The sequence below is a fragment of the Coregonus lavaretus genome (assembly GCF_964263955.1).
Source record: "Coregonus lavaretus genome assembly, chromosome: 8".
Lineage (NCBI taxonomy): Eukaryota > Metazoa > Chordata > Actinopteri > Salmoniformes > Salmonidae > Coregonus > Coregonus lavaretus.
The window spans coordinates 15,670,937-15,697,899 of NC_139995.1; the positions used below are offsets into that span (position 1 = coordinate 15,670,937).

Below are 26,963 nucleotides of genomic sequence, written 5' to 3' on the forward strand. Positions count from 1 at the left end.
GGGCTACAAGACCATCGCCAAACAGCTTGGTGAGAAGGTGACAACAGTTGGTCCGATTATTCGCAAATGGAAGAAACACAAAATAACTGTCAATCTCCCTCGGCCTGGGGCTCCATGCAAGATCTCACCTCGTGGAGTTGCAATGATCATGAGAACGGTTAGGAATCAGCCCAGAACTACACGGGAGGATCTTGTCAATGATCTCAAGGCAGCTGGGACCATAGTCACCAAGAAAACAATTGGTAACACACTACGCCGTGAATGACTGAAATCCTGCAGTGCCCGCAAGGTCCCCCAGCTCAAGAAAGCACATATACAGGCCCGTCTGAAGTTTGCCAATGAACATCTGAATGATTCAGAGGAGAACTGGGTGAAAGTGTTGTGGTCAGATGAGACCAAAATTGAGCTCTTTGGCATCAACTCAACTCGCCGTGTTTGGAGGAGGAGGAATGCTGCCTATGACCCCAAGAATACCATCCCCACCGTCAAACATGGAGGTGGAAACATTATGCTTTGGGGGTGTTGTTCTGCTAAGGGGACAGGACAACTTCACCGCATTAAAGGGACGATGGATGGGGCCATGTACCGTCAAATCTTGGGTGAGAACCTCCTTCCCTCAGCCAGGGCATTGAAAATGGGTCGTGGATGGGTATTCCAGCATGACAATGACCCAAAACACACGGCCAAGGCAACAAAGGAGTGGCTCAAGAATAAGCACATTAAGGTCCTGGAGTGGCCTAGCCAGTCTCCAGACCTTAATCCCATAGAAAATCTGTGGAGGGAGCTGAAGGTTCGAGTTGCCAAATGTTAGCCTCGAAACCTTAATGACTTGGAGAAGATCTGCAAAGAGGAGTGGGACAAAATCCCTCCTGAGATGTGTGCAAACCTGGTGGCCAACTACAAGAAACATCTGACCTCTGTGTTTTGCAACGCCAGGGTTGTGGGTTCGATTTCCACTAACTGTAAGTCGCTCTGGATAAGAGCGTCTGCTAAATGACTAAAATGTAAATGTAATTGCCAACAAGGGTTTTGTCACCAAGTACTAAGTCATGTTTTGCAGATGGGTCAAATACTTATTTCCCTCATTAAAATGCAAATCAATTCATAACATTTTTGACATGCGTTTTTCTGGATTCTTTTGATGTTATTCTGTCTCTCACTGTTCAAATAAACCTACCATTAAAATTATAGACTGATCATGTCTTTGTCAGTGGGCAAACGTACAAAATCAGCAGGGGATCAAATACTTTTTTCCCTCACTGTATATTGAGAGAAGACAAGGCATGTTGTAATCTGTCAAGCAGTGGGAATATCTATTTTCCACAAAACAAATATATTTAAATTAAAAGAGTTACTAACAGGTTAGCGCTGAGATATCTTAAACATAAATCAAAGTCAATGACTTCCTCTGTCAGTGTAGCTGATTGACGCTCGTAGATTTTATGTGATGAATCTGGTCAGGCACTTTGTTGAAGAGCGGCGTTGGCAGCGGTCATGGTATCAGTGTATGATATTTTCCTACTGCAGTTCCATGGATCAATGCATTACACATGACTTGCCCTAGGCACACGTTTTACTGTGATAACACTCACTCCATTGGACATGCTACAACCCTCCTTGACTCCCCTGACCACTGGGCTGTGTAAAAGCTGCTTGTCCAAATGGTGATGATGCGCGGTTCAAAATGAGATTCGCTGTTCACATTGTAATGATATTATGTGCATATTTAGAATTAAAATGGGAAGAGAATGATTTGGTCCCTATAGCTTTTCTTTTCCCTAGAAGAAAGGTTGACATTGGATAGGTAGGTCCACTATCCTAATACTGTTGTACATTTACTATCCTCTGTGGTTTGGTGTATTTGACAATTACTTTTTCAGTATGTTTTCATTATCTAATCCTAGACCTCAAACTCAGGAGTCAGTGGTAATAACAACAACTTGTGAAATGTATCATGTATCAGCCACATACACACAGGGGCTAGCATCATTTCCCTGCAGACAGGAAAGGGCAAACTATCACCCCAGGCTAGGAAATCCAGGTGTATTAACAAGTCAATGAGAAATTCATGTGTGGATTATTTCACAGTGAGCACATGTGACCTTTGTTAATGATGCCACTCAAAGCTGCAGGTGGTGTTTCACTGACTGCCAAATTAACTCCCAGAGGACCACAATGCACTGCAACACAAGTACTAAATCCACAGAATTCCTCTTGACCCTATGGTAAGCTGCTGTCATACTGTTTGTGAACAGTAATCTGTGCATAGAAATGTTTTTCACAAGTTTAGAGAAGAAACCAGGCTTTTTCATTCACAGCATGCCACTGTGGAGAACACGTAAATCCTCAATGTGCTGTTTTTGCGATGAATCACTCTTGAGATTATTTTCAATTAGAACTCACAACCCGCTAAAGCTACAAGCAAAGTCAGCCATACACATAAAACCTTTTTCTGCTTAATAAAGACATCCTTACACTCTCTATCCATAGAGCCTTTTAAAGCAGAGGTGGAGCGCCATCTCTCATCTCCCCAACCCTTCTCCTGTGCCCACCTCCTATTACTGCCACAGCATGTTCTTCTCTTTCTATCTCTGTCTCCCCCCATAACCACTCTCCATCTCCTGCTGACTCACCATCTCATCTTCCTTTCCTACCACCTCTCCTTCCGTAGGGGAGAGCCGGGACAAAAGTAACACGCCCATTTCCTCAGATAGCCCAGAAGCTAGAATGACTTAGTGAATGAAATCAGAACGTTCCTAATGTGGAGGACGACCTCCCTGCAAAAAAACCAGCTCAGTCTGACCATGTTATCAACAAAAAGGGGTTTTGAGCGATGTAAGTGTTTTTCGGTTGTAGAGTTGTGTTTAGTTGTTTAAGGTTCCGAACATATGTCATTTTCTTAACACATCTAGTGACCAAAGGACAGCATAGGTTTCAAGTATCATGCTAGCTAGTCTTGGGTGTTAGCTTGGGAGAAGTTACAGGAGAGACGGGTGGGACGAAAGTAACACAATGTAAACTAATGACCTGGAATCATATTGCTTTTATAATGTTAGCAAATATGAACAAGTGACAATGTTTGAAAATGATATATGACATCATTAGAATTATGCCTTAATCAATTGAATGGATGGATCAGCTTCTCAAATAAGCTTTTATTGACAGGTTAGTGGTTAAAAACATATCTTTATGATTCTGGAGGTCAATTACCTTATGTCAAACCATGTAAATGTGATAAGCATGATGAGTTTGCCGTTTGTGAGGAGAATAAAGACATTTATTCTATCAAGACACGAGGAGCGCGCATGACAAGGACAGCTGCAGCGCACCTGATTGGTAGGGCTAAGCATGAATAGTAATTGAAAATGGTGAAAAACATCTCCTACTACATTCTCATTAATGTGAGATGAGAAAATGATGGTTAATATAGCTATTATGGGATCCATTTTAGTCCAGTTAATATTTTAAGGCAGAATATTGTGGTTGTGCAACATTGCCATGGTTCATTTTCATACTTTTTTTACCTATAGCATTAATTATTCAAATCCACACAAACATTACATTATGGCTGATAGTACATTTGTTGAAAGTAACGATCATTACGAACCAGAAACATGGAGTTAAGACAGATTTTGCAATTTATTTTCCAGCTGTTACTTCCGCCCAGCCGGGAGGTACAAAAGTAACGTTGCGGTAGTTCTGTTCTTGGTCTATTTAATTTCAACTCATTTACCCTAGAAATCAAATTACAGTTGCTAATGGAAGAGGACATACTGAGTATACCAAACATTAGGAACGCCCCCTCAGAACAGCCTCAATTCGTCGGGGCATGGACTCTACAAGGTGTCGGAAGCATTCCACAGGGATGCTGGCCCATGTTGACTCCATTGCTTCCCACAGTTGTGTCAAGTTGGCAGGATGTCCTTTCGGTGGTGGACCATTCTTGAAACTGTTGAGCGTGAAAAGCCAGCAGCGCTGCAGTTCTTGACACAAACCGGTGTGCCTGGCACGTACTACCATACCCCGTTCAAAGGCACTTACATTTTTTGTCTTGCCCATTTACCCTCTTAATGGCACACATACACAATCCATGTCTCAAGGCTTAAAAATCCTTATTTAACCTGTCTCCTCCCCTTCATCTACACTACAAGTGACATCAATAAGGGATCATAGCTTTCACCTGGATTCACCTGGTCAGTCTATGTCATGTTCTTAATGTTTTGTATACTCAGTGTATATAAGTTGTTTGTCATACAATATGGTGTCTCTAGCTCTATTGATCTCTGAGTAATTAGGGGAACAAATGTGTGACTTTCATCCCGTTTCTCCCCTACCCTTCCTCTTTCCCTTGTCTCTCCTCTTACTCTTGAGGCTCTTTGCATCTCACGCTTATTGTGTCCAGTATCATAGGAATCTAATGTGAAGGCTGGCCACTCTGGCTGCTTAGATCTCTACATATTGGAGCCCAAGGGTATCTGCAAGGAAGTGTGAAGACTGCATCAAGGTCATTTACTCCACCCTGACGCAAAGTGATGGATGTCTCGATTTGGTTGTCCTACTTGAGGGAGGCACATCCCTTAGCACTTGGTGAGAAGGGGATAGTGTTTCGTTTCAGAGGACGGCCAGATAGCCATCGAGAGAGAGAGCGAGAGAGAGAGACTTGCTTTGGCAATGTAAACATGTTTCCCATGCCAATAAAGCCCCTTAAATTGAGAGAGAGAGAGAGAGTTGGTTGAGAAAAGAAGCAACATAATAGCCATGAGAGCCCAGGGAGGGAATCGTCCATGGGTTACTGTGTCAGGGCTTGAACAAACATTTCACAGGATGATAAAGTATGTATTGATTGCTGGTTGGATGGTGCTCCGTCTATCAATGCACTAATCTGCCAAATTGACAGCAGCTCTGCAGCGTTGTGTGACCAAACAGCTGGATCTAGTCTTAACACCATAAACACTATCCATACATGGCTGAAACCTCTTCCTAGGGCCACTGATTTATAATCAGGGAATTACTATATAAGAACATTGCAGAAAACCTTTCCAATCTCTCTCCCACTGCTTAGTAAATGACGAGCTGACGCACATACACCGGAGATGCATTGATAATATTTCCATGTTTTGACATTTGACTATGGTTGACTATTCTGTCTAAAATATGTGTCCCTCTAGGCTCATGTCTCGCATATTTGTGAGAATGCAATTGAATGATATAGTGAAAACTGGTTGGAATCTTTGTATTTTACACAGATGGTCAATTGCAGTTTGTGGGAGATATTACTTTAACTAAATAATGATGTAGTCTCAAATTATGTCTCAAATGATTTAATGGAATCAGATTGGGGATGTAACCTGCACATAACTGTTATTACCGCTACATTACCAATATGTGCCATGACTCCTCATTACAAGTCACACCTCAGTTGAATGTGTCACCTAAAATGCATGTTACTTAGCTCAATTTAAGATAATGAAGTAGATGTAATATTGAATCTCTCTGATATAAGGGAATTTGGGAAACACAAACTACACACAAATGAAATCACTATCTTATTCTTTATCATCAGGGAGGTAATTGACAAGTGATTTATGATTGTCTTATTCTTTATTCACAGTTGTGTTCCTGGGTTAACAAACCATGAGATTGGGCCGTGCCTCTGCGTTGCACATTCTTAGCTTGCAGGCCTTTTGTTATACTGCCTTTTGTGGAGTCTGCCCTGAATTCACTGAAACTCTCTGCTGTTTAGTGAACTGAAGGAGCCTTTTTCTCACATAATCTCTCTCTCACACACACACACACACACACACACACACTTAGTGTACACACACACACTCGCAGATGCACAAAGACTGAACCGCTGCCAGCATGTCGTGGGATAATCTACCTTCCTGAAGGTTTGGCAAAGCCTCCCCCTGCTCCTCCTTATCGGCGTAGTGTAAGCAGCATGTGGTTTCCTGCCAACATCTTGGGCTGTGAGCTGCTTCTCCAAACAGGAACATGCATGGAGACATTCCTCTGCTGGGGGAGGAAACTGTCCTCAGCCACCACCCCCTAACCCCCTCTTTGGACACTTAAACACAACCCACAACTCCTGACCACACTACAATTCCCCTACACCCACACAGTCCGGTCTGAGGCCACTGTCATTTAACGCTGAGTGCAGGAAGTGTGTGTGTGTGTGTGTGATGCAGGTTATCTATTCTACAGTATACCTCTGCTCCATTTCTATCCCCATTTTGTGTGACAGCTACAGAGGTATTTTCTTCACTGCCCACAAATATGCCCACAGACAGTAAACGACACTGGAGGTAAACACACCATTAGGTGTAATCACAGGGTGAAAGGTCAAGTGGAGTAAATACCTACCAGTTGCTGAACAGTCAAAACAAAGAGGGTCTAATTGCCTGCATGAAAAACCTCAATTTTATGACCAAATGCATCCTGACTTGTCCTTCATAATTAGATGATAATGATGATGATGAGGATGACTAATTGTGTAATTAATTAGGCAAGTAAGACGAGGGACAAATAACATGATGGACTAATTGGGAGCAAGAGGATCTTGAGTGTATTGCAAGCAGTGGCAAATTATTATTTTTTGTTTAGTTTCTTTCCTGTGAGACTTTTATTGATCCTGGAATGTCCTCAGGGAACTTTGTGAGAGACCTCGATTAATCATGAGCTTCTCTCCTCTCCTGTGTGATTCCAGTATCAGGAGTATGTGTCCTCGTCTGCTATCCTACCTGTCGCTTAACAGCCTATTCTCCTCTGTCTGCTCCACTGCCTCTCTTCTCCCTGGCTCAACCTTAATCTGCCCTTCTCTCTCCATCTCTTCCACTCCACTGTTTTTCAGTCCAATTAATGTTTTCCAAAAACAAGTATACAGGAAAGGAACTGTGTGAAGTCCAACACGTTTCCGCTACAAGATGCTGTCTTTTGCCATAAATAGACAAAAATAAACTGCTTTTTCCTTTAGATTACCATCTCTCTGGAACAATCGACCTGTTCACATGCTGAAACCTGATTTCACATTGGATAAATATTTTTTTCAATAGGCCAATAATTATCTTAATTACCATATAAGAAACGAAAGACAGTTTTACTGAAGTGCTATATTCTCAGTTAATATAATTTAATATAAGGAAGTGCTCAAGGCAGAACACCTGCTTTTTATGTAATTGAGCCATCTGTAATCCCTACGTATAATCTCTCATCATACTACACTCAGAGTTAAACACATTTGACTGATCATACCAGAACTTCAGCACCAGGTGTATTTTTCCAAAGAGATTCAGTCAGAGGAAATGTATGTCAGAGCTACCATGCACTTTTGGTTGTTGACAGCTTGGCAACATGCCAATCACAGATGATTTTTCTGAGCAATAACAAGATTCAGTAAAGGAAGGAACTCTGATGTGGGTAGAGCTGTTTCAGTCACACTCTTGAATTGCCTAATGCATGGTATCATTTCTCGTCTCTGTCCCCTCCCCCAATTCTCTTTTCACTTGTTGCTTTTCTTATAATGTCTCCCTTATTACCGTAATGTCAAAAAGGCCCAATTTTCACTTGAATTAATTTCAGAATCAGTCAGGCAATGCTTAATGCTGTCTTGATTGAATTCAGGTTATCAGTACCATGATGAGCAGATGAGCCTCTAGAGCAGCATGCTATGAGCTAAGCAGATATCTAGAACCTAAAATGGTTATTCGGCTGTCCCCATGTAGGAGAACTTTTGAAGAACCCTTTTTCGTTCCAGGTAGAACCATTTTCCACAGAGGGCTCTATATGGAACCCAAAATGGTTCTACCTGGAACCAAAAAGGGTTCTCCTATGGGGGACAGCCGAAGAACCCCTTTGGAACCCTTTTTTTCTAAGAGTGTATAATCACTGGGTAGAGGGCAGAGCCGGTGTGACAGGAATGACAGTGATGCAGCAGAAGTAAGTGATCGTATCCTCTCCTCTCCTCTCCTCTTGGTGGATAGAAGAAGGGAGAGATTCACAATAATATATGCTATTTAGCAGACACTTTAGGACCAGGAGCCATGGCAAGTGGCTAATGAGGCTACATGATTCATGCTTTATCTCCCCAAAGAGAGAGTCTTGTCCTGTGCAGGAGGGAGGGAGGCCTTCAAGGGGTGCATGATGAAGTAGCCCACTAAGGCTAGGAGTATGGGCAGATTATATAGGGGGTCCTCCAGGATGTCTGGAATTTTGGAAATGATGAGTAAGGTGAACATTTGTATCTAAATACAAATGTTCATTCAAGGTGAATGTTTAGTATCTGAGGTAAACCCTTCTTTCTTTGTTTGTCCTATTTGAAACATAAGGCAATCCCAATTTCCTTGAGTCCTTTCAAATGTTAGGCAGAGGATGAAACAACTGAAACATGTCCGTCTCAATGCAATGACAGTAGGCTAATCTCACGGACAGGTATGACAGGCTACATTGACTGGACTGCTCTGATTTACATTTACATTTTAGTCATTTAGCAGACGCTCCTATCCAGAGCGACTTACAGATAGTGAGTGCATACATTTTCATACTGGCCCCCCGTGGGAAACGAACCCACAATCCTGGCTTTGCAAGCGCCATGCTCTACCAACTGAGCTACATCCTCCACTCACTATAACAGGGGTTAGACACTACACAGACTCATTTCCTAGAACTTTAAAACACTGGCAGTTTGTCGACTTCACTTCTTTAGTCTACTCTCTGATCACTCCAGATAGCCCAGTAAATAAAACAAATGCTGACAAAATAGGTGTCAAACCATGCAAGTCTGAGTAGCATGGAATAACATACCATCTTATTGAAAGAGTTCATCAAGAAACAGTTCTACTGCAACTTTTCATGCACAGTGGGAAGTTGGAACGAACAACAAACTTAGTTAGATAGAACCTACTCTTACCATGAGAAACAGATTTCCCCATCTTCTCCTCCTCTTCTTCATTTTTAATGTTGACATTCAGCTTCAGTGTTTGACTGCAGTCTTCCAGCATCACTGATGCCATCTCTTGATCCTGCTTAGCAAACTGGGCTCCACTGTCACAATCAGGACCCAGTGACTCTAGGTTTGGACTCAGTGTGGAAGGAGAGAGGCTGGCTGGGTTTGTCCTCACTATTGATGTTACCCGCCTCAGATTTAATTAGTCTTCCATGAGAAACAGATTGCACTCAACATTTATTTTTGCATTTGGCTTATTAGTAGGCCTAGACATTTTGACTCCTACAGCTGTCACGATTGAAAATGGATGATGGGAATAACTTTCTATGCACCTGTGTCCCAACATGAACTCCACTACCTACATCTTCAGTGTGAGTCTGCATAAAATGCAATGACACCAGCTCATGCTGCATGCTGTGGCACTGCACAGTATGACACTCACGAAACCTGTGAATACATTGTGCTGGCACTGTTATTCCTACATTTCGACTATAAACCGCATCATCTCATTTCGATACAGGATATTATGAGGACATTTCTAGCGATCTACCTATTTCTCTTATTTCCAACCAGACTTTTAAACCGAGGCATGCAGTGATTGGGCGTCTTGGAGTCACGCGGTGTGCAGTCGCGCTGCCGCTGAATGCGAGCTTAACTGCCAGCTTTAGCAGCGGTTCTATCTGGATCCTCCGCGCACAAACTACAACAATTACTGATAATTACTGAAGACCTTTTCTTCTTTTGGAAGACAGTTCTTCACCATGGGCGACAAGAAAAGCCCTACCAGGTATTTAACCGTGTACCCCAGTCCGTTTTGTGTCGATTTAGACTTGTTTTGCGAGAATTCCGTGGCGTTTGCGGTTGATATTCGGATGATTTCTCAAGGAGTGTTTCTCCCTTTTTCAGTGTGTATGCCAGAGCTAGAATAGTGCACAGGCACTATGGCGGCTTCTCGCTCCCTACTCTCTACCAGTCACTCTCAGACAAAGGGAATTTTTCAGTGGATATGCCTGGCATTCTAGAAAATTCTATTCAATGTCAACAGAAGTCGTTCGAAGATCAATGTCGAATGGACATTATTTGACATTCGTTTTCCTAGCTAACATGCTTAGCCCCCGAACAGACATTAGGCTATGCCGCGATACAATCGAATGTTGTAGCTAGCTAGCTAACCGAAATTATAGCTAGGTCGCTTGATTCTAGGGTTAGTGCAATTTTGCATCCTTGGGACATCCCTACCTTAACTCCTACCCCAACCATAACATAACCCTTACCATAACAATTTTAACGTCAACTTCAATGGGAAAGGGACGTCCCAAGGATCCCGGATAGCAAGGACCTTGATTTTAGCTAGTGAGCGATCTAGTCGAGAAACTCGCGCTGCGTAGGTTATTCGGGATTCGAATGGATAACCTGACAGCCAACCAATTATTTTCTGTATTAGTTTAAGTTAGCTGATTTTAATTTAGTGGGTACAGCATGTCATTATCACCAACAACAGTCATAACCAAATTAATTATATGTAATAAACTAACTTGACTTTACATTCTTATATTTCTAAGGCCAAAAAGACGAGCTAAACCAAGTGCTGATTTTAATGTCATTACCACAGTCAACAGTCATAACCAAATCATTATGTAATAAACTAACTTGACTTTACATTTTTATATTTCTAAGGCCAAAAAGACAAGCTAAACCAAGTGCTGACGACGGATATTGGGACTGTAGCGTCTGCACCTTCAAGAACAGTGCAGAGGCTTTTAAATGCAGCATATGCGATGTGAGGAAGGGCACATCCACAAGGTATGTCTGAACGGGTATTTTTTTTACTCTTGCAGGAAAGGGTCGCAATTTATTGAAATCAACGTTAACTGTCTACCAATTTAAGTAGTAATATTTTGACTTATTGATTGACGTTGCATTGTGTGGCCATGCATTTAATTATTGTATGTCTAGTGAGTGAATGGAGTCGTCTAGGTGTGCTGTCGGTTGCCTCGGTAGCGAGAGAGGGGGATGGGGTGGAAATGAAGGACCTTACTTCATAATAGCTGTATGGAGCTGCTAGAATAGAGCAGTTCTGAATTTGACATTAGTATCACCAGATTGAAATAAGACATATGTTGCTTGAAACATCTGTTACAATATATCACCTAGGCTACCTGTAGGATTAAACATCAGTAGTAGCTAGGGGTTCTGAGAGTGCCGCAGCACCCCCTGAAAAAAGAAAAAATATATATATATATATAAATTGAAATATTCCCCCTCCCCCACCAAATTAGTGCACTAGGCCTTTATTACTCCTGTATGAGCAGAGCAAAAATACTCCTCAGCAGAGCTGGGAGAAATGACCCCCCCCTTAGAAACCTATTTCTGGGTTGTCACTCAGAAGTGCGTCTGTAATGGGAAACTAAGATGACATCATCACGATATGCATTCAGAATTTTTTACATGATTCCCTTTAAATTTCATGTTTACCACTCCAGCCTGAGTTCTGGGTACTGCTGATAAGTTGTCTGTGGCAGTGTGAGTTTACAGGCACTTATCATCAGCTGCCTGATGAAATCTAGAGATGAGTCATTTGTGAGCCTGCAGAAGAGTCACTCCATGCCCTAACCTTTCCAGCTGTGGTTTTAGAATGAGTGTTCTGCTGACGCCTTTGGTCTGCCACTGGGAAAACACTGACCGGTTTACTGCTAATCGAAAAGTGTGTTGTGTACTGGGCAATTCCACATGAATGGAATTATGCTTTGATTCAGATTTTTCGTTTTAAAATGTATGCCAAACAAAAAACATTGATTTCAAAGTTTAACAAACCATACAACTCTATGCACAAGGTCTACTTTGAACAATTTACACAGAAAATGTCATAACACATTTACTGGAAGACCTTTGCAGATGCAAAGTTTGGTAACACAATTACGGTAAAATCTCACTCAGATTTTTATGTGAATTCTGCTCCGAATTCAAAGATGCCTTTAGAAAGAATGGGTTGTCAGCTACGACATGACACCTTGAGTTTTGAAAAAAATGATTTTGGTTATTAAACTGCAGTAAATGCAGTGGATTTACATCCGTTACAAAATGACGGTCCCTGATCTGTACTATACAGAAATGCATAATTATGAATATCATTCTCTTCATGGTGATGTGTCCTGAATAGGTACACAAAAGTACAAATATGTAATATCCTTCTTTTGCATATTTGGGTATTATTCTACACACTGGTTATTGTTGTAATGAGCTCCGCTCCCAAAGCACAGGAGGCTGCTGAGTGGAGAACGGCACATAATAATGGCCGGAACAGAGCAAATGGAATGGCATCAAACACCTGGAAACCATGTGTTTCATGTATTTGATACCATTCCACTGATTCCGCTCCAGTCATTACCATGAGCCCGTTCTCCCCAATTAAGGTGCTACCAACCTCTTGTGTCCCAAAGACCACATTTGGTTTGTCCGGACCAGACCAAATCGGAACCAATCATGGACATCCATGTTTCACAAGGTTGGACATCACAGTAGAGTAGCGCAAAGTAGATGGCCAATGTAGAATACAGTACATTATACTGTACTCTACGTTTCTTTACTTTACTGTACTGTTCTCTACTGTGCTGTCCAAACTTGTGAAACATCTACGTCTATGATTGGTTCTGATTTGGTCCGGCCAGGGTAAGTTAGCAGATACTGGTACGTCACAATGGGGGTTAGCATGCTTTATGTTAATGGTGGGAAGTGATGACAAGCATGTCCAAGCCCCTTACCATGGAGCTTTTGGCAGCAGCCCAATTGCTTCTATTTGGTCAATGGAATCGCATGACATCACTGAAGTGGGTTCTCACATTCCCATTTGATCTGAGTTGTTAACCTTTGATGCAGTTGTTTGCTTGTTGTAAGCCTGGCTCTTATTGTAATGAGTACTAATTAGGCATATTTTCTCTCTGTTTGATGCAGTATGCTCTCAGCGAAATTATTCACACTTTAGGAGTGTGTGTGTTGGTGGTTGTTTGTCTTTACTCCTTTTATCTTGTTCTTCTGCCTGAATGGGCCTTTGTGTGAAGATGACGTACACTATATATACCAAAGTATGTGGACACCCCTTCAAATTAGTAGATTTGGCTATTTCAGCCACACCTGTTGCTGACAGATGTATAAAATCGAGCACACAGCCATGCAATCTCCATAGACAAACATTGGCAGTAGAATGGCCTTACTGAAGAGCTCAGTGACTTTCAACGTGGCACCGTCATAGGATGCCACCTTTCCAACAACTCAGTTAGTCAAATGTCTGCCCTGCTAGAGCTGCCACGGTGCTGAAAATGTTTAGGGGCAACAACGGCTCAGCTGCAAAGTGGTAGGCCACACAAGCTCACAGAACAGGACCGCTGAAGCGCATAGTGCGTAAAAATCGTCTTTCCTCGGTTGCAACACTCAATACCGAGTTCCAAACTGCCTCTGGAAGCAACGTCAGCACAAGAACTGTTCGTCGGGAGCTTGATGAAATGGGTTTCCATGGCCAAGCAGCCGCACACAAGCGTAAGATCACCATGCGCAATGCCAAGTGTCGGCTGGAGTGGTGTAAAGCTTGCCACCATTGGACTCTGGAGCAGTGGAAACGCGTTCTCTGGAGTGATGAATCACACTTCACCATCTGGCAGTCTGATAGACTAATCTGGGTTTGGCAGATGCCAGGAGAACGCAACCTGCCCCAATGCATAGTGCCAACTGTAAAGTTTGGTGGAGGAGGAATAATGATCTGGGGCTGTTTTTCATGGTTCGGACTAGGCCCCTTAGTTCCAGTGAAGGTAAATCTTAATGCTACAGCATACAATTACATTCTAGACGATTCTGTGCCTCCAACATTGTGGCAACAGTTTGGGGAAGGCCCTTTCCTGTTTCAGCATGATAATGCCCCCGTGCACAAAGCGAGGTCCATACAGAAATCGTTTGTTGAGATTGGTGTGGAAGAACTTGACTGGCCTGCGCAGAGCCCTGACCTCAACCCCATCGAACACCTTTGGAATGAATTGGAACGCCGACTGCGAGCTTGGCCTAATCTAAGTAAGTGGCTGAATTAATAAGGTGATGGGGCATCATATTGTGTTAGCTTTCTGCTATGTTTGAGAAGTCAAAGCCCCTTGGATGAGTTATGTGTACAGCTGCCATTGCTATGTTGATTTCCTTGAGTTTTTTCTCCTCTCCTTTCTCGGCCCACCTGCTCCTCCCCCCTCTTCTCCGAGCAGAGCAGACTCCACACAGACACAGCGTGTTGACACAGATGGGTTTAGTTATAAAAATCTTTGGTGTAGACATGCTGCTGGAGAGCCAGTACTGCATTCATCAAAACTTTGTTCATTTGCACAATGTCTCTTGTTCGCATTCGCTTGTAAATGTCCAAACTCACCAAAAATGACATTCGGTAGCTCCTACTTATATATATATATATATATATATATAAACTTTGTGAGCTGGATTGCCTGTCTTTGTAATTTATTTATTTTCGTTTGTGCTCGTTAACATGTTTAGCTAGCAGCCTCCATGGAAATTCGCTAGTACTTGTGCTAATTTTGTTAGCATTCTGGTATTAGACACCCAATTGTTTTTTTTGCATTTTTTGGTACTCAGTTGTGTACTAAACTGGTAATTCTGTATATCCCTGGGTGAGAGAAGGATGGTATAATGATATGCAAATCTGGATACCACCCAACCCTACTCCGGACCAGGCCCTAATCTCGGGGACTCGAAAGAGGAAGCAACAGCGCAAGAGAGGCAGACAAGCCGGCATCCAGACAAGACTACTTTGACGAGACTACTCTACCCTCCGTTCTATTGGCGAACGTACAGTCACTAGAGAACAAACTGGACGAGCTCTGTTCGATACTATCCTATCAATTGGACCTGAAGAATGTAAAATTCTATGTTTATCGGAGTCATGGCTAATATACATCTAGCTGGTTTTTCCATGCATCGTCAAGACCGCTCGGCAGCCTCGGGTAAGACTAAGAGGGGAGGGGTGTGTCTCTTTGTTAACAACAGCTGGTGCATGATTTCTAATGTTAAAGGGTAGGTAGCATAAACGTAGCATATGTATTTGCATTAGTATACGCCTTAAAATGCAAAGTTACACCTCACGTTTCTATTAATTTTTTTAGTTATTACATAAAACCGATCAGAATACCGAAGTCATGTCCGTGAGGTGATGTTATATGGCGGACCCGGCAAGCATGTTAGTTTATAATGTAAACTAAGAATGTTAGTTTATAATGTAAACTAAGAATGTTAGTTTATAATGTAAACTCCAACAGAAATAACTTCAAATTAAACCAAATCGTTCGCAGTCATGACTACTGGTTTCAATGTAATTTTCAGCCAACTTACAAGCAGTTACTTTATGAATTTATTGTTACAAGCCAACTAGCCACTACCAGCCTGCTAATGTTATGTTAGCACTACGTGAGTCAGCCAGTTGCTATCAACACCTAGTTTACAGCTACATTAAAGTAAACCAAAGTTTTGGAAATGCATAACTATTTTTGGATCCGATTCCGAAATATTAAAGATGCACTATGCAGAAATCACTCCGCCGTTTCCTGGTTGCTAAAATTCTAATAGTTCCCCTAATTTCAGTTTATGTGACAAAACAAGCAAGTATAGGGTAGACAATCATTGTACCATCTAAAGTATATAAAGTATATTTTCCATAACCAAAAATATTATATTTTCAGCTGTTTGAAGCTGGTGTACCAAACCAAAAGTAAAAGACGCAAAAACAAAACTTAAGAACGGAAAGCATAGAAATAATGCACATCCAACAGTTCTACTGCTTCTTAGACTTGCTTCAATGAAAATGAGATCTATAACTCACATGTCTATGTGAATTTGGTCAGGTCGTCTAGAAAGTTACATATTGCAGCTTTAACCGATATCTGCCGATTTTATTTTAATTATTATAGCTGGAATGAAACAAATACACTTTTGCTGTATGGATTGTGCTTAAAACAGCCCTACAGAGATACTGAGAAAGCTGATTTCTTAAATTTGAAGAAAGCATGAATATGCAAAGCTGATAGACATACCTAAGACGACTCAAAGCTGTAATCGCCGTCAAAGGTGCTTCTACAAAGTATTGACTAGGGTGTGAATACTTATGTAAATGAGATATTTCTGTATTTCATTTTAAATAAATGTGCAAAAATGTCTTAACATGTTTTCACTTTGTCATTATGGGGTATTGTCTGTAGATGGGTGCGAGGAAAAACATCAATTTAAGCCATTTTGAATTCAGGCTGTAACACGAAATGTGGAAGAAGTCGAGGGGCATAAATACTTTCAGAAGCTACAGTGCCTTCAATCTACTCAGCACTCACCGTAGAAGTAGTAACAGTTAGTTCACAGTAGTTTACTCTCCTCTCCGACTGTTGTAGTAGCATTGGGTGATAGTGTCCAGTCTTGCGCACCAAGGCAAGATAGGCTTATAGCTGTGTAAAGTGCACCGTCTTTAGGACAAAAAATGAAATGCAAAAAAAGTATTCTATGAAGAACAGCTTTTTATTTAGCGTTTTCACCGTATCTTATATCGGTCCTTTTTGGTGGATTACACACAGATAGAAATACATCCGTAAAAGAGTAATATTGGTCAACCGATAAATTGGTCGGGCTCAATACATAACGCCATCTAACCAGTTATCAAAGAATGTTAGTTATATGTTGTTATCTTAGCCAGCAAGCTAGCCAGCCAGCTATTTAGCCAACTAGCTATTAGCCTAGCAAGCCTAGCCAACCACCACGGTTATGGTCAGCAAGCTAGAGCCCAACTACTTGAGAACAGCTAGAACCCAACTAACACAACACACAACTAAAACAACCACAGATCAAAGCAAAGAGGGAGCAGAGACTTGCAGATTGATGGCTGGGGCTCATCCGATGGTAAAACTTTTAAAAGCGTGCAGGCCGAGTTAGCTACCAAAGCCAGGGGGAGGCGGGTGCTTCACCGGCCAATGGAGAGTCAAGGAAATCCCAAATAGATAGCTGACGGATATCTGGAATCTATCGCGCTAGCACTAAGCCAAGGTGGAAAAGGTTACAAAACTCCCATAGCATAGTTCACAGAGAACATGCCGAAAAGTTGACAAAACAAAAAGGAGAACAGACGAGGTGCTACAAAATTAGATTTTCTGTTTCGTTTTAAGCCCACGGGAAGAAGGCATAATGGCCTGCCATGCTAACGGGTTCCCACTAGATAACACAGCCACAAAGTCTGTGCCCCATCAACTTCTTGTTTACATCACACTTACTGCGATTGGTGGATTGTAGCTCACCACTGCCAACACTTGGTTTGGAATGTAATTACATGCTATCATGGCTAGTGACTAACGTTAGCCAGCTTATGCTAGCTGCTCAGTAGCACAGAGTAGATCCTCCATATGACGTTGAGAAATAGTGCATTGTGGGTAGTTTAGTTTAGAAGATATCCAGAAATAAGTTAAGAAATATTTAAAACATAACAACTATTTTTGTACTTAAAGGTAACCAGATCGTGACTACAGCGATGTTACTAAGTCTTTGACCACACTGTGTTGTTACATGCTTCCTACCCTTTAAGGAAGTCTCAAGTTTTTGATCGCCTGAGTTAGAATACCTCATGATAAGCTGCAGTACATACTATTTACCAAGAGCGTTTTCATCTATATTTTTCGTAGCTGTCTTTTAACCACCAGAAACCAACGCTGGCACTAAGACCGCACTCAACGAGCTGTGTAGGGCCATAAGCAAACAAGAAAATGCACATCCAGATGCGGCACATCTCATGGCCGGTGATTTTAATGCAGGGAAACTGATCCGTTTGACAATTTTTACATTTACGTCATTTAGGAGACGCTCTTATCCAGAGCGACTTACAGTAGTGAGTGCATACATTTTCATACTTTTTTCATACTGGTCTCCTGTGGGAATTGAACCCACAACCCTTGCGTTGCAAGCACCATGTTCTACCAACTGAGCTACACGGGACCAGCATGCAAGGCTCTCCCTCGCCTTCCCTTTGGCAAATCTGACCATAACTCTGTCCTCCTGATTTCTGCTTACAAGCAAAAACTCAAACAGGAAGTACCAGTGACTCGCTCAATACAGAAGTGGTCCGATGAAGTGAATGCTAAGCTACAGGACTGTTTCGCTAGCACAGATTGGAATATGTTCCCGGGATTCATCCGATAACATTGAGGAGTTTACCACATCAGTCACCGGCTTCATTAGTAAGTGCATCGACTATGTCATCCCCACAGTGACTTTACGTACATATCCCAACCAGAAGCCATGAATTACAGGCAACAGCCGCGTTGAGCTAAAGGCTAGAGCTGCCGCTTTCAAGGAGCAGGACACTAATCCAGACGCTTATAAGAAATCACGCTACGACCTCCGAGCAGATGTTGCAGGGCTTGCAAACTATCACGGATTACAAAGGGAAACCCAGCCGCAAGCTGCCCAGTGACGTGAGCCTACCAGATGAGCTAAATGCCTTTTATGCTCGCTTCGAGGCAAGCAACACTGAACCATGCGTGAGAGCACCAGCTGTTTTCGGATGACTGTGTGATCTCGCTCTCCGTAGCCGATGTGAGTAAGACCTTTAAAAAGGTTAACATTCACAAGACCGCGGGGACAGACGGATTACCAGGAAGCGTACTCAGAGAATGCGCTGACCAGCTGACAAGTGTCTTCTCTGACATTTTCAACCTCTCCCTGACCCAGTCTGTAATACCTACATGTTTCAAGCAGACCACCATAGTCCCTGTGCCCAAGAATGCCAAGATAACCTGTCTAAATGACTATAGCCCCATAGCACTCAGATCTGCAGCCATGAAATGCTTTGAAAGGCTGGTCATGGCTCACATCAACACCATCATCCCAGACACCCTGGACCCACTCCAATTCGCATACTGCCCCAACAGATACTCGGATTACGCAATCTCTATTGCACTCCACACCGCCCTCTCCCGCCTGGACAAGAGGAACACCTATGTGAGAATGCTGTTCATTGACTACAGCTCAGTGTTCAACACCATAGTTCCCTCCAAGCTCATCCCTACGCTCAGGACCCTGGGACTGAAAACCCTCCCTCTGCAACTGGATCCTGGACTTTCTGACAGGCCGCCCCCAGGTGGCGAGGGTAGGCAACATCACATCTGCCACGCTTTCTCATCCTACACAGTTACAAACAACAACAACTCCATTCAGAATATATATTTCAGCCAGACCCGTTGCTGACAGGTGTATACAATCGAGCACACAGCCATGCAATCCCCATAGACAAACATTGGCAGTAGAATTGTCCTACTCAGTGACTTTCAACGTGGCACCTTCATAGGATGCCACCTTTCCAACAAGTCAGTTTGTCAAATTTCTGCCCTGCTAGAGCTGCACCGGTCAACTGTAAGTGCTGTTATTGTGAAGTGGAAACGTCTAGGAGCAACAATGCCTCAGCCGCGAAGTGGTAGACCACACATGCTCACAGAACGGGACCGCCAAGTGCAGAAGCGCGTAGCGCATAAAGATAGTCTGTCCTTTGTTGCAACACTCACTACCGAGTTCCAAACTCCCTTTGGAAGCAACGTCAGCACAATAATTGTTCGTCGGGAGCTTCATGAAATGGGTTTCCATGGCCGAGCAGGCCGCACATAAGCCTAAGATCACCATGCGCAATGCCACGCGTCGGCTGGAGTGGTGTATAGCTCGCCGCCATTGGAATCTGGAGCAGTGGAAACGCGTTCTCTTGAGTGATGAATCACGCCTAATATCACTTTGATGACTTACGATTGGCCAACAACAACAAGCTACACGCGCCACTCTAGTGAAAAGCAAAGAGCATCAGCATAAATTATACAAATTCTCTCTCTCTACTGCAGAAGGCGCATTCGTATCTGTATGGGTCCTTCCGGACAAGTCAGTTAAAATTACACCTACCCGAGACACGTGACAATCATATCAGGGTCCTGGATCTGGCCTCGGGTATTCAGGTACAGGTGGATCCGTGAAGACCTCTAGTGCTAACATGTGGCTGTATGTGTGCTACAGAAGCAAGATCAGGAAAATGCTTGCAATATCAACATGCATGGGGAGGCCCAACTCTCACCCAATCCCACTTAATGCCCAAGTAGGCCAAATCTAGCTGTGCACTGCCACCGCACTCACTTTGGTTCTCCAACAAGAAGGCACTGTGTGTTTGTGACCTGACCTCCTGAGTTCTGCCGTTAATAGTTGGAATACGTTTTTCAAGCATTCTTATACGAGAGGAGGCACATCTTGAGTAATTTTTTGAAAGGTTTGCGTTAGCTGATCAATGCTGTCAGGCATATGCTGCTATCATATTCAAATGTAGCCAGCACAGCACCTGAAACCAATCACTCTGCTCCTAGAATGTGACACCTTGCTGCTGGATCAGTTTTCCTGATGGCTGTGCTGTGTGTTGGTATGCTGTACCTCGAGTACTCCAGGTCCCAGGGAGAACCCAGCGGGGCCTTTTTAACTTGATTAATGGTCGGGATCAGGGGCCAATGTTCTTTGGCTGTTGTGACGTGATGCCTCAGTCTGTGGGTTTGGGGATGTGACTTTCCCTGTTGATTGTTGCTTGCCACTTTGTTCCAGACATGTTTATGCAGAGGTAGGATTTTTGGCTCACTGCTGTGCGTCACGCTGGTGATTCTCGTATTCCAAATCAAATGATTAGAATTGCGTTAACTCTGCTACTGTTGGGTATGCACAGACTGCAGCCTGTTGACGCTTCACAACGACATTTTGATGTCCAGATGTTTGTGAGTGTTGGTCAGTTTAGTGGGATGGTGTTAAACTGAGGTTTGCAGTAGCACTCAGACTGAACTTGCACATTCACAAATGTTCTGCTCTGCAAGAATAGGCTTCACTTAAGTGGAGGGAATGGGAGGCATGTATTGCTCAATATTTTAGCGTAGCCTCACAATAGAGAGGGAATTCAATGGTAATTGAATTATAAGACTTAGGCCTACTTCAATATTTATATCCTCTTTGTGACTGTTTTGATCGGGTCACACTGAAAGCAATAATAGCCTACAGCGCGTGTGTGTGTGTGTGTATGCGCGTCTGTTAAAATGATTGAATAGAGTCATTATAATCCGTGGATTTTACCACTGTCACATTAACACAAATTGTCAAGGCTAATGGAATTACTTAAGAAGGACGTGCTGGCACACTCCATTTGTATCTGCAAATGCTTATCAAGCATTATCAGCATCTGCATTAATCCTTAAGCATGAGCAGGTAGGCCCTAATCTTAATGTGTTAATTGGTAGATTTAAAAGTTCTTAATTACTTCATGAGATTTGAGAGAATGTGAGTGATTTTTAAATACAATGGCTCATTTGGCAATCTGACAAATGGAGAAACGTTGAGAGAACGAGCTGTTGAATTGAACTTGTCCTCAGAGGAGGGTGGAGAGAGAGAGAGAGCGAGTGCGAGAACAAGACTGAGAGAGACGTCTAGAGTGACTGAGTGGGGAGGCAAAGTAGCCTGGAGAAGAACTGAGAGCAGAAGGTACAGAGGGACAAGGAGTATCAGAGAGCAGAGAGGGGATATGAGAGTGAGTGTGGGCTGGAGTGGCTGGGCCCGGCCATGCTGTGAATGGGTGGGAGGAAGGGGGGTGAGGCCTGCTGGTCGTGATGGACTGCAGCGGGGGGATGTGTTCACTCAGCCAAGAGTCTCCTGGGGGATGACAGAATGGCGCACATTATTACCCAGGGAGGGAAGGAAAGCGCTGGGCTGGCCCTCACACACGCCTCTTTCCACCACGGTCATCCCTCCTCTGGATCACAACTCCATCCGTGTCAGTCACAACACGAGACAGGGAAAGAAACAGCTCAGCGGTAGTGTCATCTGGAAGAATTTATTGGATTGTCTTTTTATTCAGGTAAGATTATTATATGTGACATGATAGTCTTCTGTGTATAGAATTCTTCGTCATTTGGAGACTGGATCAGTGGTATTTCCATGAAAGCAAATTTGTAATGTCACCAATGTTCCCTCTAATTTTTGGGGGCACTGAGCACATTTTTGGTATTGTGAGCAGAAACTTTAAGGTTTCTCTGATTTGTATATAGGCTATGTTTCTGTTTTGGTCCCTTTGTATAGTGTACAGTGCATTCGGAAAGTATTCAGACCATTATTATTCTAAAATGGATGAAATAAAAAAAATACAATCTCAATCTACACACAATACCCCATAACGACAAAGCAAAAAAACAGGTTTTTAGACATTTTTGCAAATGTATTAAAAAATAAAAACAAAAATTGAGCTCAGGTGCATCCTGTTTCCATTGATCATCCTTGAGATGTTTCTACAACTTGATTGGAGTCCACCTGTGGTAAATTCAATTGATTGGACATGATTTGGAAAGGCACACACCTGTCTATATTAGGTCCCACAGTTGACATTGCATGTCAAAGCAAAAACCAAGCCATGAGATCGAAGGAATTGTCCATAGAGCACCGATACAGGATTGTGTCGAGGCACCGATCTGGGGAAGGGTACCCAAACAATTCAGCAGCATTGAATGAACACAGTGGCCTCCATCATTCTTAAATGGAAGAAGTTTGGAATCACCAATACTCTTCCTAGAGCTGGCCGCCCGGCCAAACTGAGCAATCGGGGGAGAAGCGCCTTGGTCAGGGAGGTGACCAAGAACCCGATGGTCACTCTGACAGAGCTCTAGAGTTCCTCTGTGGAGATGGGAGAACCTTCCAGAAGGACAACCATCTCTGCAGCACTCCACCAATCAGGCCTTTATGGTAGAGTGGCCAGACGGAAGCCACTCCTCAGTAAAAGGCACATGACAGCCTGCTTGGAGTTTGCCAAAAGGCACCTAATGGACTCTCAGACCATGAGAAACAAGATTCTCTGGTCTGATGAAACCAAGATTGAACTCTTTGGCCTGAATGCCAAGCGTCACATCTGGAGGAAACCTGGCACCATCCCTACGGTGAAGCATGATGGTGGCAGCATCATGCTGTGGGGATGTTTTTCCGCAGCAGGGACTGGGAGACTAGTCAGGATCGAGGGAAAGATGAACGGAGCAAAGTACAGAGAGATCCTTGATGAAAACCTGCTCCAGAGTGTTCATGACCTCAGGCTGGGGCGAAGGTTCACCTTCCAACAGGACAATGACCCTAAGCACACAGCCAAGACAACGCAGGAGTGGCTTCGGGACAAGTCTCTGAATGTCCTTGAGTGGCCCAGCCAGAGCCCGGACTTGAACCCGATCTAACATTTCTGGAGAGACCTGAAAATAGCTGTGCAGCGACGCTCCCCATCCAATCTGACAGAGCTTCAGAGGATCTGCAGAGAAGAATGGGAGAAACTCCCCAAATACAGGTGAGCCAAGCTTGTACCGTCATACCCAAGAAGACTCGAGGCTGTAATTGCTGCCGAAGGTGCTTCAACGAAGTACTGAGTAAAGGGTCTGAATACTTATGTAAATGTGATTTTTTTTATTTTGTATAAATGTGCATACAATTCTAAAAACCTATTTTCTAAAAATACATTTTAGATTAAGGCTGTAATGTAACAAAATGTGGATCTGAATACTTTCTGAATGCACTGTACAACATGAAACGCCTGCTGTGAACCGCTGTGTCCCCCTGAGCAGTGTTGCTTGATGACTTGTTGAGCTAATTTGAAACAGTACCTGTTTACACAAGAGAGAGCATGCCAGCGCATGACCGCATCAGGGTGACTGGGTCCAACAGACACTGGCAGACACCCCTCACATAACAGGGAGAGGCAGGCAGACACAGAGGAGATATACTGCAGGGAGAGAGAGGAGCTTGAGGTAAGAAATGAGAAATAACAAGGGAAGGAAGAGTGAAAAACAGTGAGTGAGTGACTGACAGCACAGAAAAGGTATAGCAGGGAAGCAATAGATACAAATTGAGAATGGGGACTGGAGACAAAGTGGATGATACACTTGACTAGAGGTAAAGAGAAGAGATAATGATTCAGCAGGGAAAGAGAGAAGGGTGAGAGAGCGTGATTCAGTAGGGAAAGCGAGGGCGGAGAGAGCGCAAGTGATACACAGAGGAATGTGTCATGGAGCCTCTGATGGAGGGAGCTCATACATGCTTAGTGCTGTCACAACGACGGCTGTCAATCACCCTGAGGGGAAGCAATTTGTAGCCTGAAGGTCAGACAGAGGGAATATCTCGCAGTGGGAGGCCACACACATACACACACTCAGAAGCCCCACACTGGTCTGGGTTAAAGGGTGGTAGTTATTTTTATAAAAAAATTATGAGGGACTTATTTCTTGCCCCATTTGTTTTTTGAAAAAGATTTCCATCGATTTCTTTTCTCTTTTGTCAACTGTCCCGAATAGTTGTCACTGCACATCACCGTGGGAACTAAATGTCATGCTCAGCTGCCTTGTTGTCGTGCTCTTTTCCTCTGTGAACATGACAGAGGGCGAGAAGGAGGAGGGCTCTGCAGGGGCCCACTGTGCTCACTGAGTACCTGGGGCATGGGGAGGCATGCAGGGGCATCCCCCTTGGGGGTGCAGGATTCTGTGTCTGGAGGAGATGGATGATTGTTTAATTCAATGTTTTAATAATGCCCTTGGCTCTAGCCAGCAGTGAGTCATGCAGACAGTGCTGCAGACTGGAGCTGTTCTCTAGGGCTGCACGATTCGGACAAAATATCTAATAGTGATTTTCTTTTGTGGGGGGGGGGGGCTAGATATTGTGGTTTTCAAATGCTTGGGTGAAAACTTCGTAATTCCATCAGACATGGTTAAACCAAGTGTCAGGGTAGAGAAAATCACTTCTAAAAATTAGATCATATGAATGAATACATACTGTGCTAACTGAATACAAAACCAAATGAAACGGATCTTTTTTAACATTGTTATATGCTACATATGATAATAGATAGGATTATTACACCTACATCTTAACAAAAATACATGTTTAACATGATCATCAAAATATTGCACTATAGGCCCAGCACTTATGAATTAATTAATGAATAACATTTTGACTTCCTATTTCTTATTTCACCATTTTGAGTTTTTAAATAACCTAAGTTAATTATGTATTCAGGCAGCCATAGGCTACAGATGGAATAGGAAACTTATGATTGTGTAATTATGTATAAGTAGGCTCAATCATGATTATAATTTAAATGATAAGTCAAAGTGCCTTAAAAACATGTAACACGTAGCCTACCGATTGTAAGGTGCAGCCTGTGTCCAAAAACTGTGTCTGGTCCAGTCATTTGACGTGACATGTTTCAACTTCACCCTTAATTCTGTTGTACAGTGTTGGGATGGCGACTTGGGATGCTGAGATGGAATTTTGTATGTCCTGTCCAGCTTGTTTATCATCTTCTTGAAGCTATCTTTGCTGACGGTGTAAATAGGAACCATGTCTTTGGCTATGTGATAAGTTATAGCCTCTGTGATTTTTATGTGTCTGCGGGATGTTTTTCGTAGGGCGTTACACATGAAAATGCATCGACAATCAATGCCTGTTTAACGTAGGTGGCTGATTGTGGCTTAAGGGCTTTGCTGCTGTCAGGTGCTTTTTTTTACCACGCAATTGCCACAAAGTAGGGGACTGTTATTCTTCAAATGATTGAATAAATTTGTCGTGTTGCCTCTTGTTTTCACCACAACTCTGAGGCACTTTTTGCACAACACTTGCATTTGGTAGCCAAAATACTCCCATACCACTGAAGATGCGCCCTTCTTTGGCACCAAATCGAAATTCTAATTAGCACTAGTAGCACTCATGTTTCAGATACACACTTTGAGGTAAAGCCACAGAGTTTCTGAACCTCATACTGTACTGTCTTTGGTAAAGCCCCTTCTCTCCTCACCAACACAGACGCATGTGATTGGCCAGCATATGCATGTCATGCAGAGAGTGGGAGAGCCCGCTTGTGATTGGCCAGTATCCTCTGTGCATGTAGAGGGTGAATGAACAGGGTCTAGCGCCTCTCATTGGAGGAGGTACCGCAGTCTAGTTTTTCTTGTATTAACAGTGTCAAAGAAGGAGAAAATTGCAGCCTCTTGCGATATGGATATTGAACATGTCAATATCGCAATTTCGATCTGAATACGATTAATTGTGCAGCCCTAACTCCAGGTGCTCTCTACAGGCTCCTACACTGTTCAGTACTGTACTGTATTCGCGACCGGCTGGAGCAAACAGGCTCTACACCACTAAACAGTTAGCAGACTGGTTTATGGGAGCTGGGTGCCACAGCTTGTTTAACATATTCCAGAGCAGCCAGTTTTGCCTCTGCTCCATCAGTCCCTCTCTGTACTGAGGGGGTTGGGTTATGCGTAATGATCAAGGCATGCTACACATTTTTGACACTGATGACTGCAGCAGCATGAAAACGTTGGCGCGTAACAAGATTTTGATGCTCCGTTAACATGGTGTGGGGAACTGTTCTGATCAAACTGAAGCCCAATGGATCACACGATTTTGAATCTGAAGACTGTGCACACTATGGCTGTGATTTAGTAGAAAATCCAGTCTTGATTAGGCCTAAACAGAGGAAGAAGATGGGACTTAAATACGAAGAAAATTCACCTCACAGATGGGGCTCTCTCGGCTCTATTGACTGAGAAGAAATGCTGTTACACAGCTTGACTTGCCATATGGACAACAAAATAAGTATTTTAGATTCAGATGATGATGTCTTACTGTCTGACTACAGTTGGCTGTCCCTGGTAGAGGGGACCTTTTGTCTAGGCCCATCTCTCTCATCTCTCTTAGAGCTGCCACTGCTGCATGCTCTGGGTCTGTGGCTGGCTGGGAGTAATTGCCTGTCCTCCACTTAGCACTCAAAATAAAGAGCCGTGTTAATGAGGGCTTTCCTGTGGTCGCCTCTCTCCGTCTCTTCTCTCTCTACAGAAGTGCTCAATATCTAAATTCTGTCACAACACTGCTTGGTTTCAAGTTCAACAGTATGTTTTTTGCATCTCTCTGTCTCCACTCGCTATGC

At 43.1% G+C, this 26,963-nt stretch overlaps 1 protein-coding gene across 1 annotated transcript in view; it reads left to right on the forward strand.

The window, feature by feature from the left end:
• The first annotated feature begins 9,621 nt into the window (after positions 1–9,621).
• The window catches only part of LOC311133776 (RING1 and YY1-binding protein B-like), a 28,784-nt gene continuing 11,442 nt past the window's right edge, over positions 9,622–26,963 (forward strand). Inside the window, exons 1-2 of the mRNA XM_084167334.1 lie at positions 9,622–9,728; positions 10,619–10,744. Of these exons, the coding sequence (XP_084023460.1) occupies positions 9,703–9,728; positions 10,619–10,744 (152 nt within the window). The 5' untranslated portion in view covers positions 9,622–9,702. The remainder of the gene's footprint in view (positions 9,729–10,618; positions 10,745–26,963) is intronic.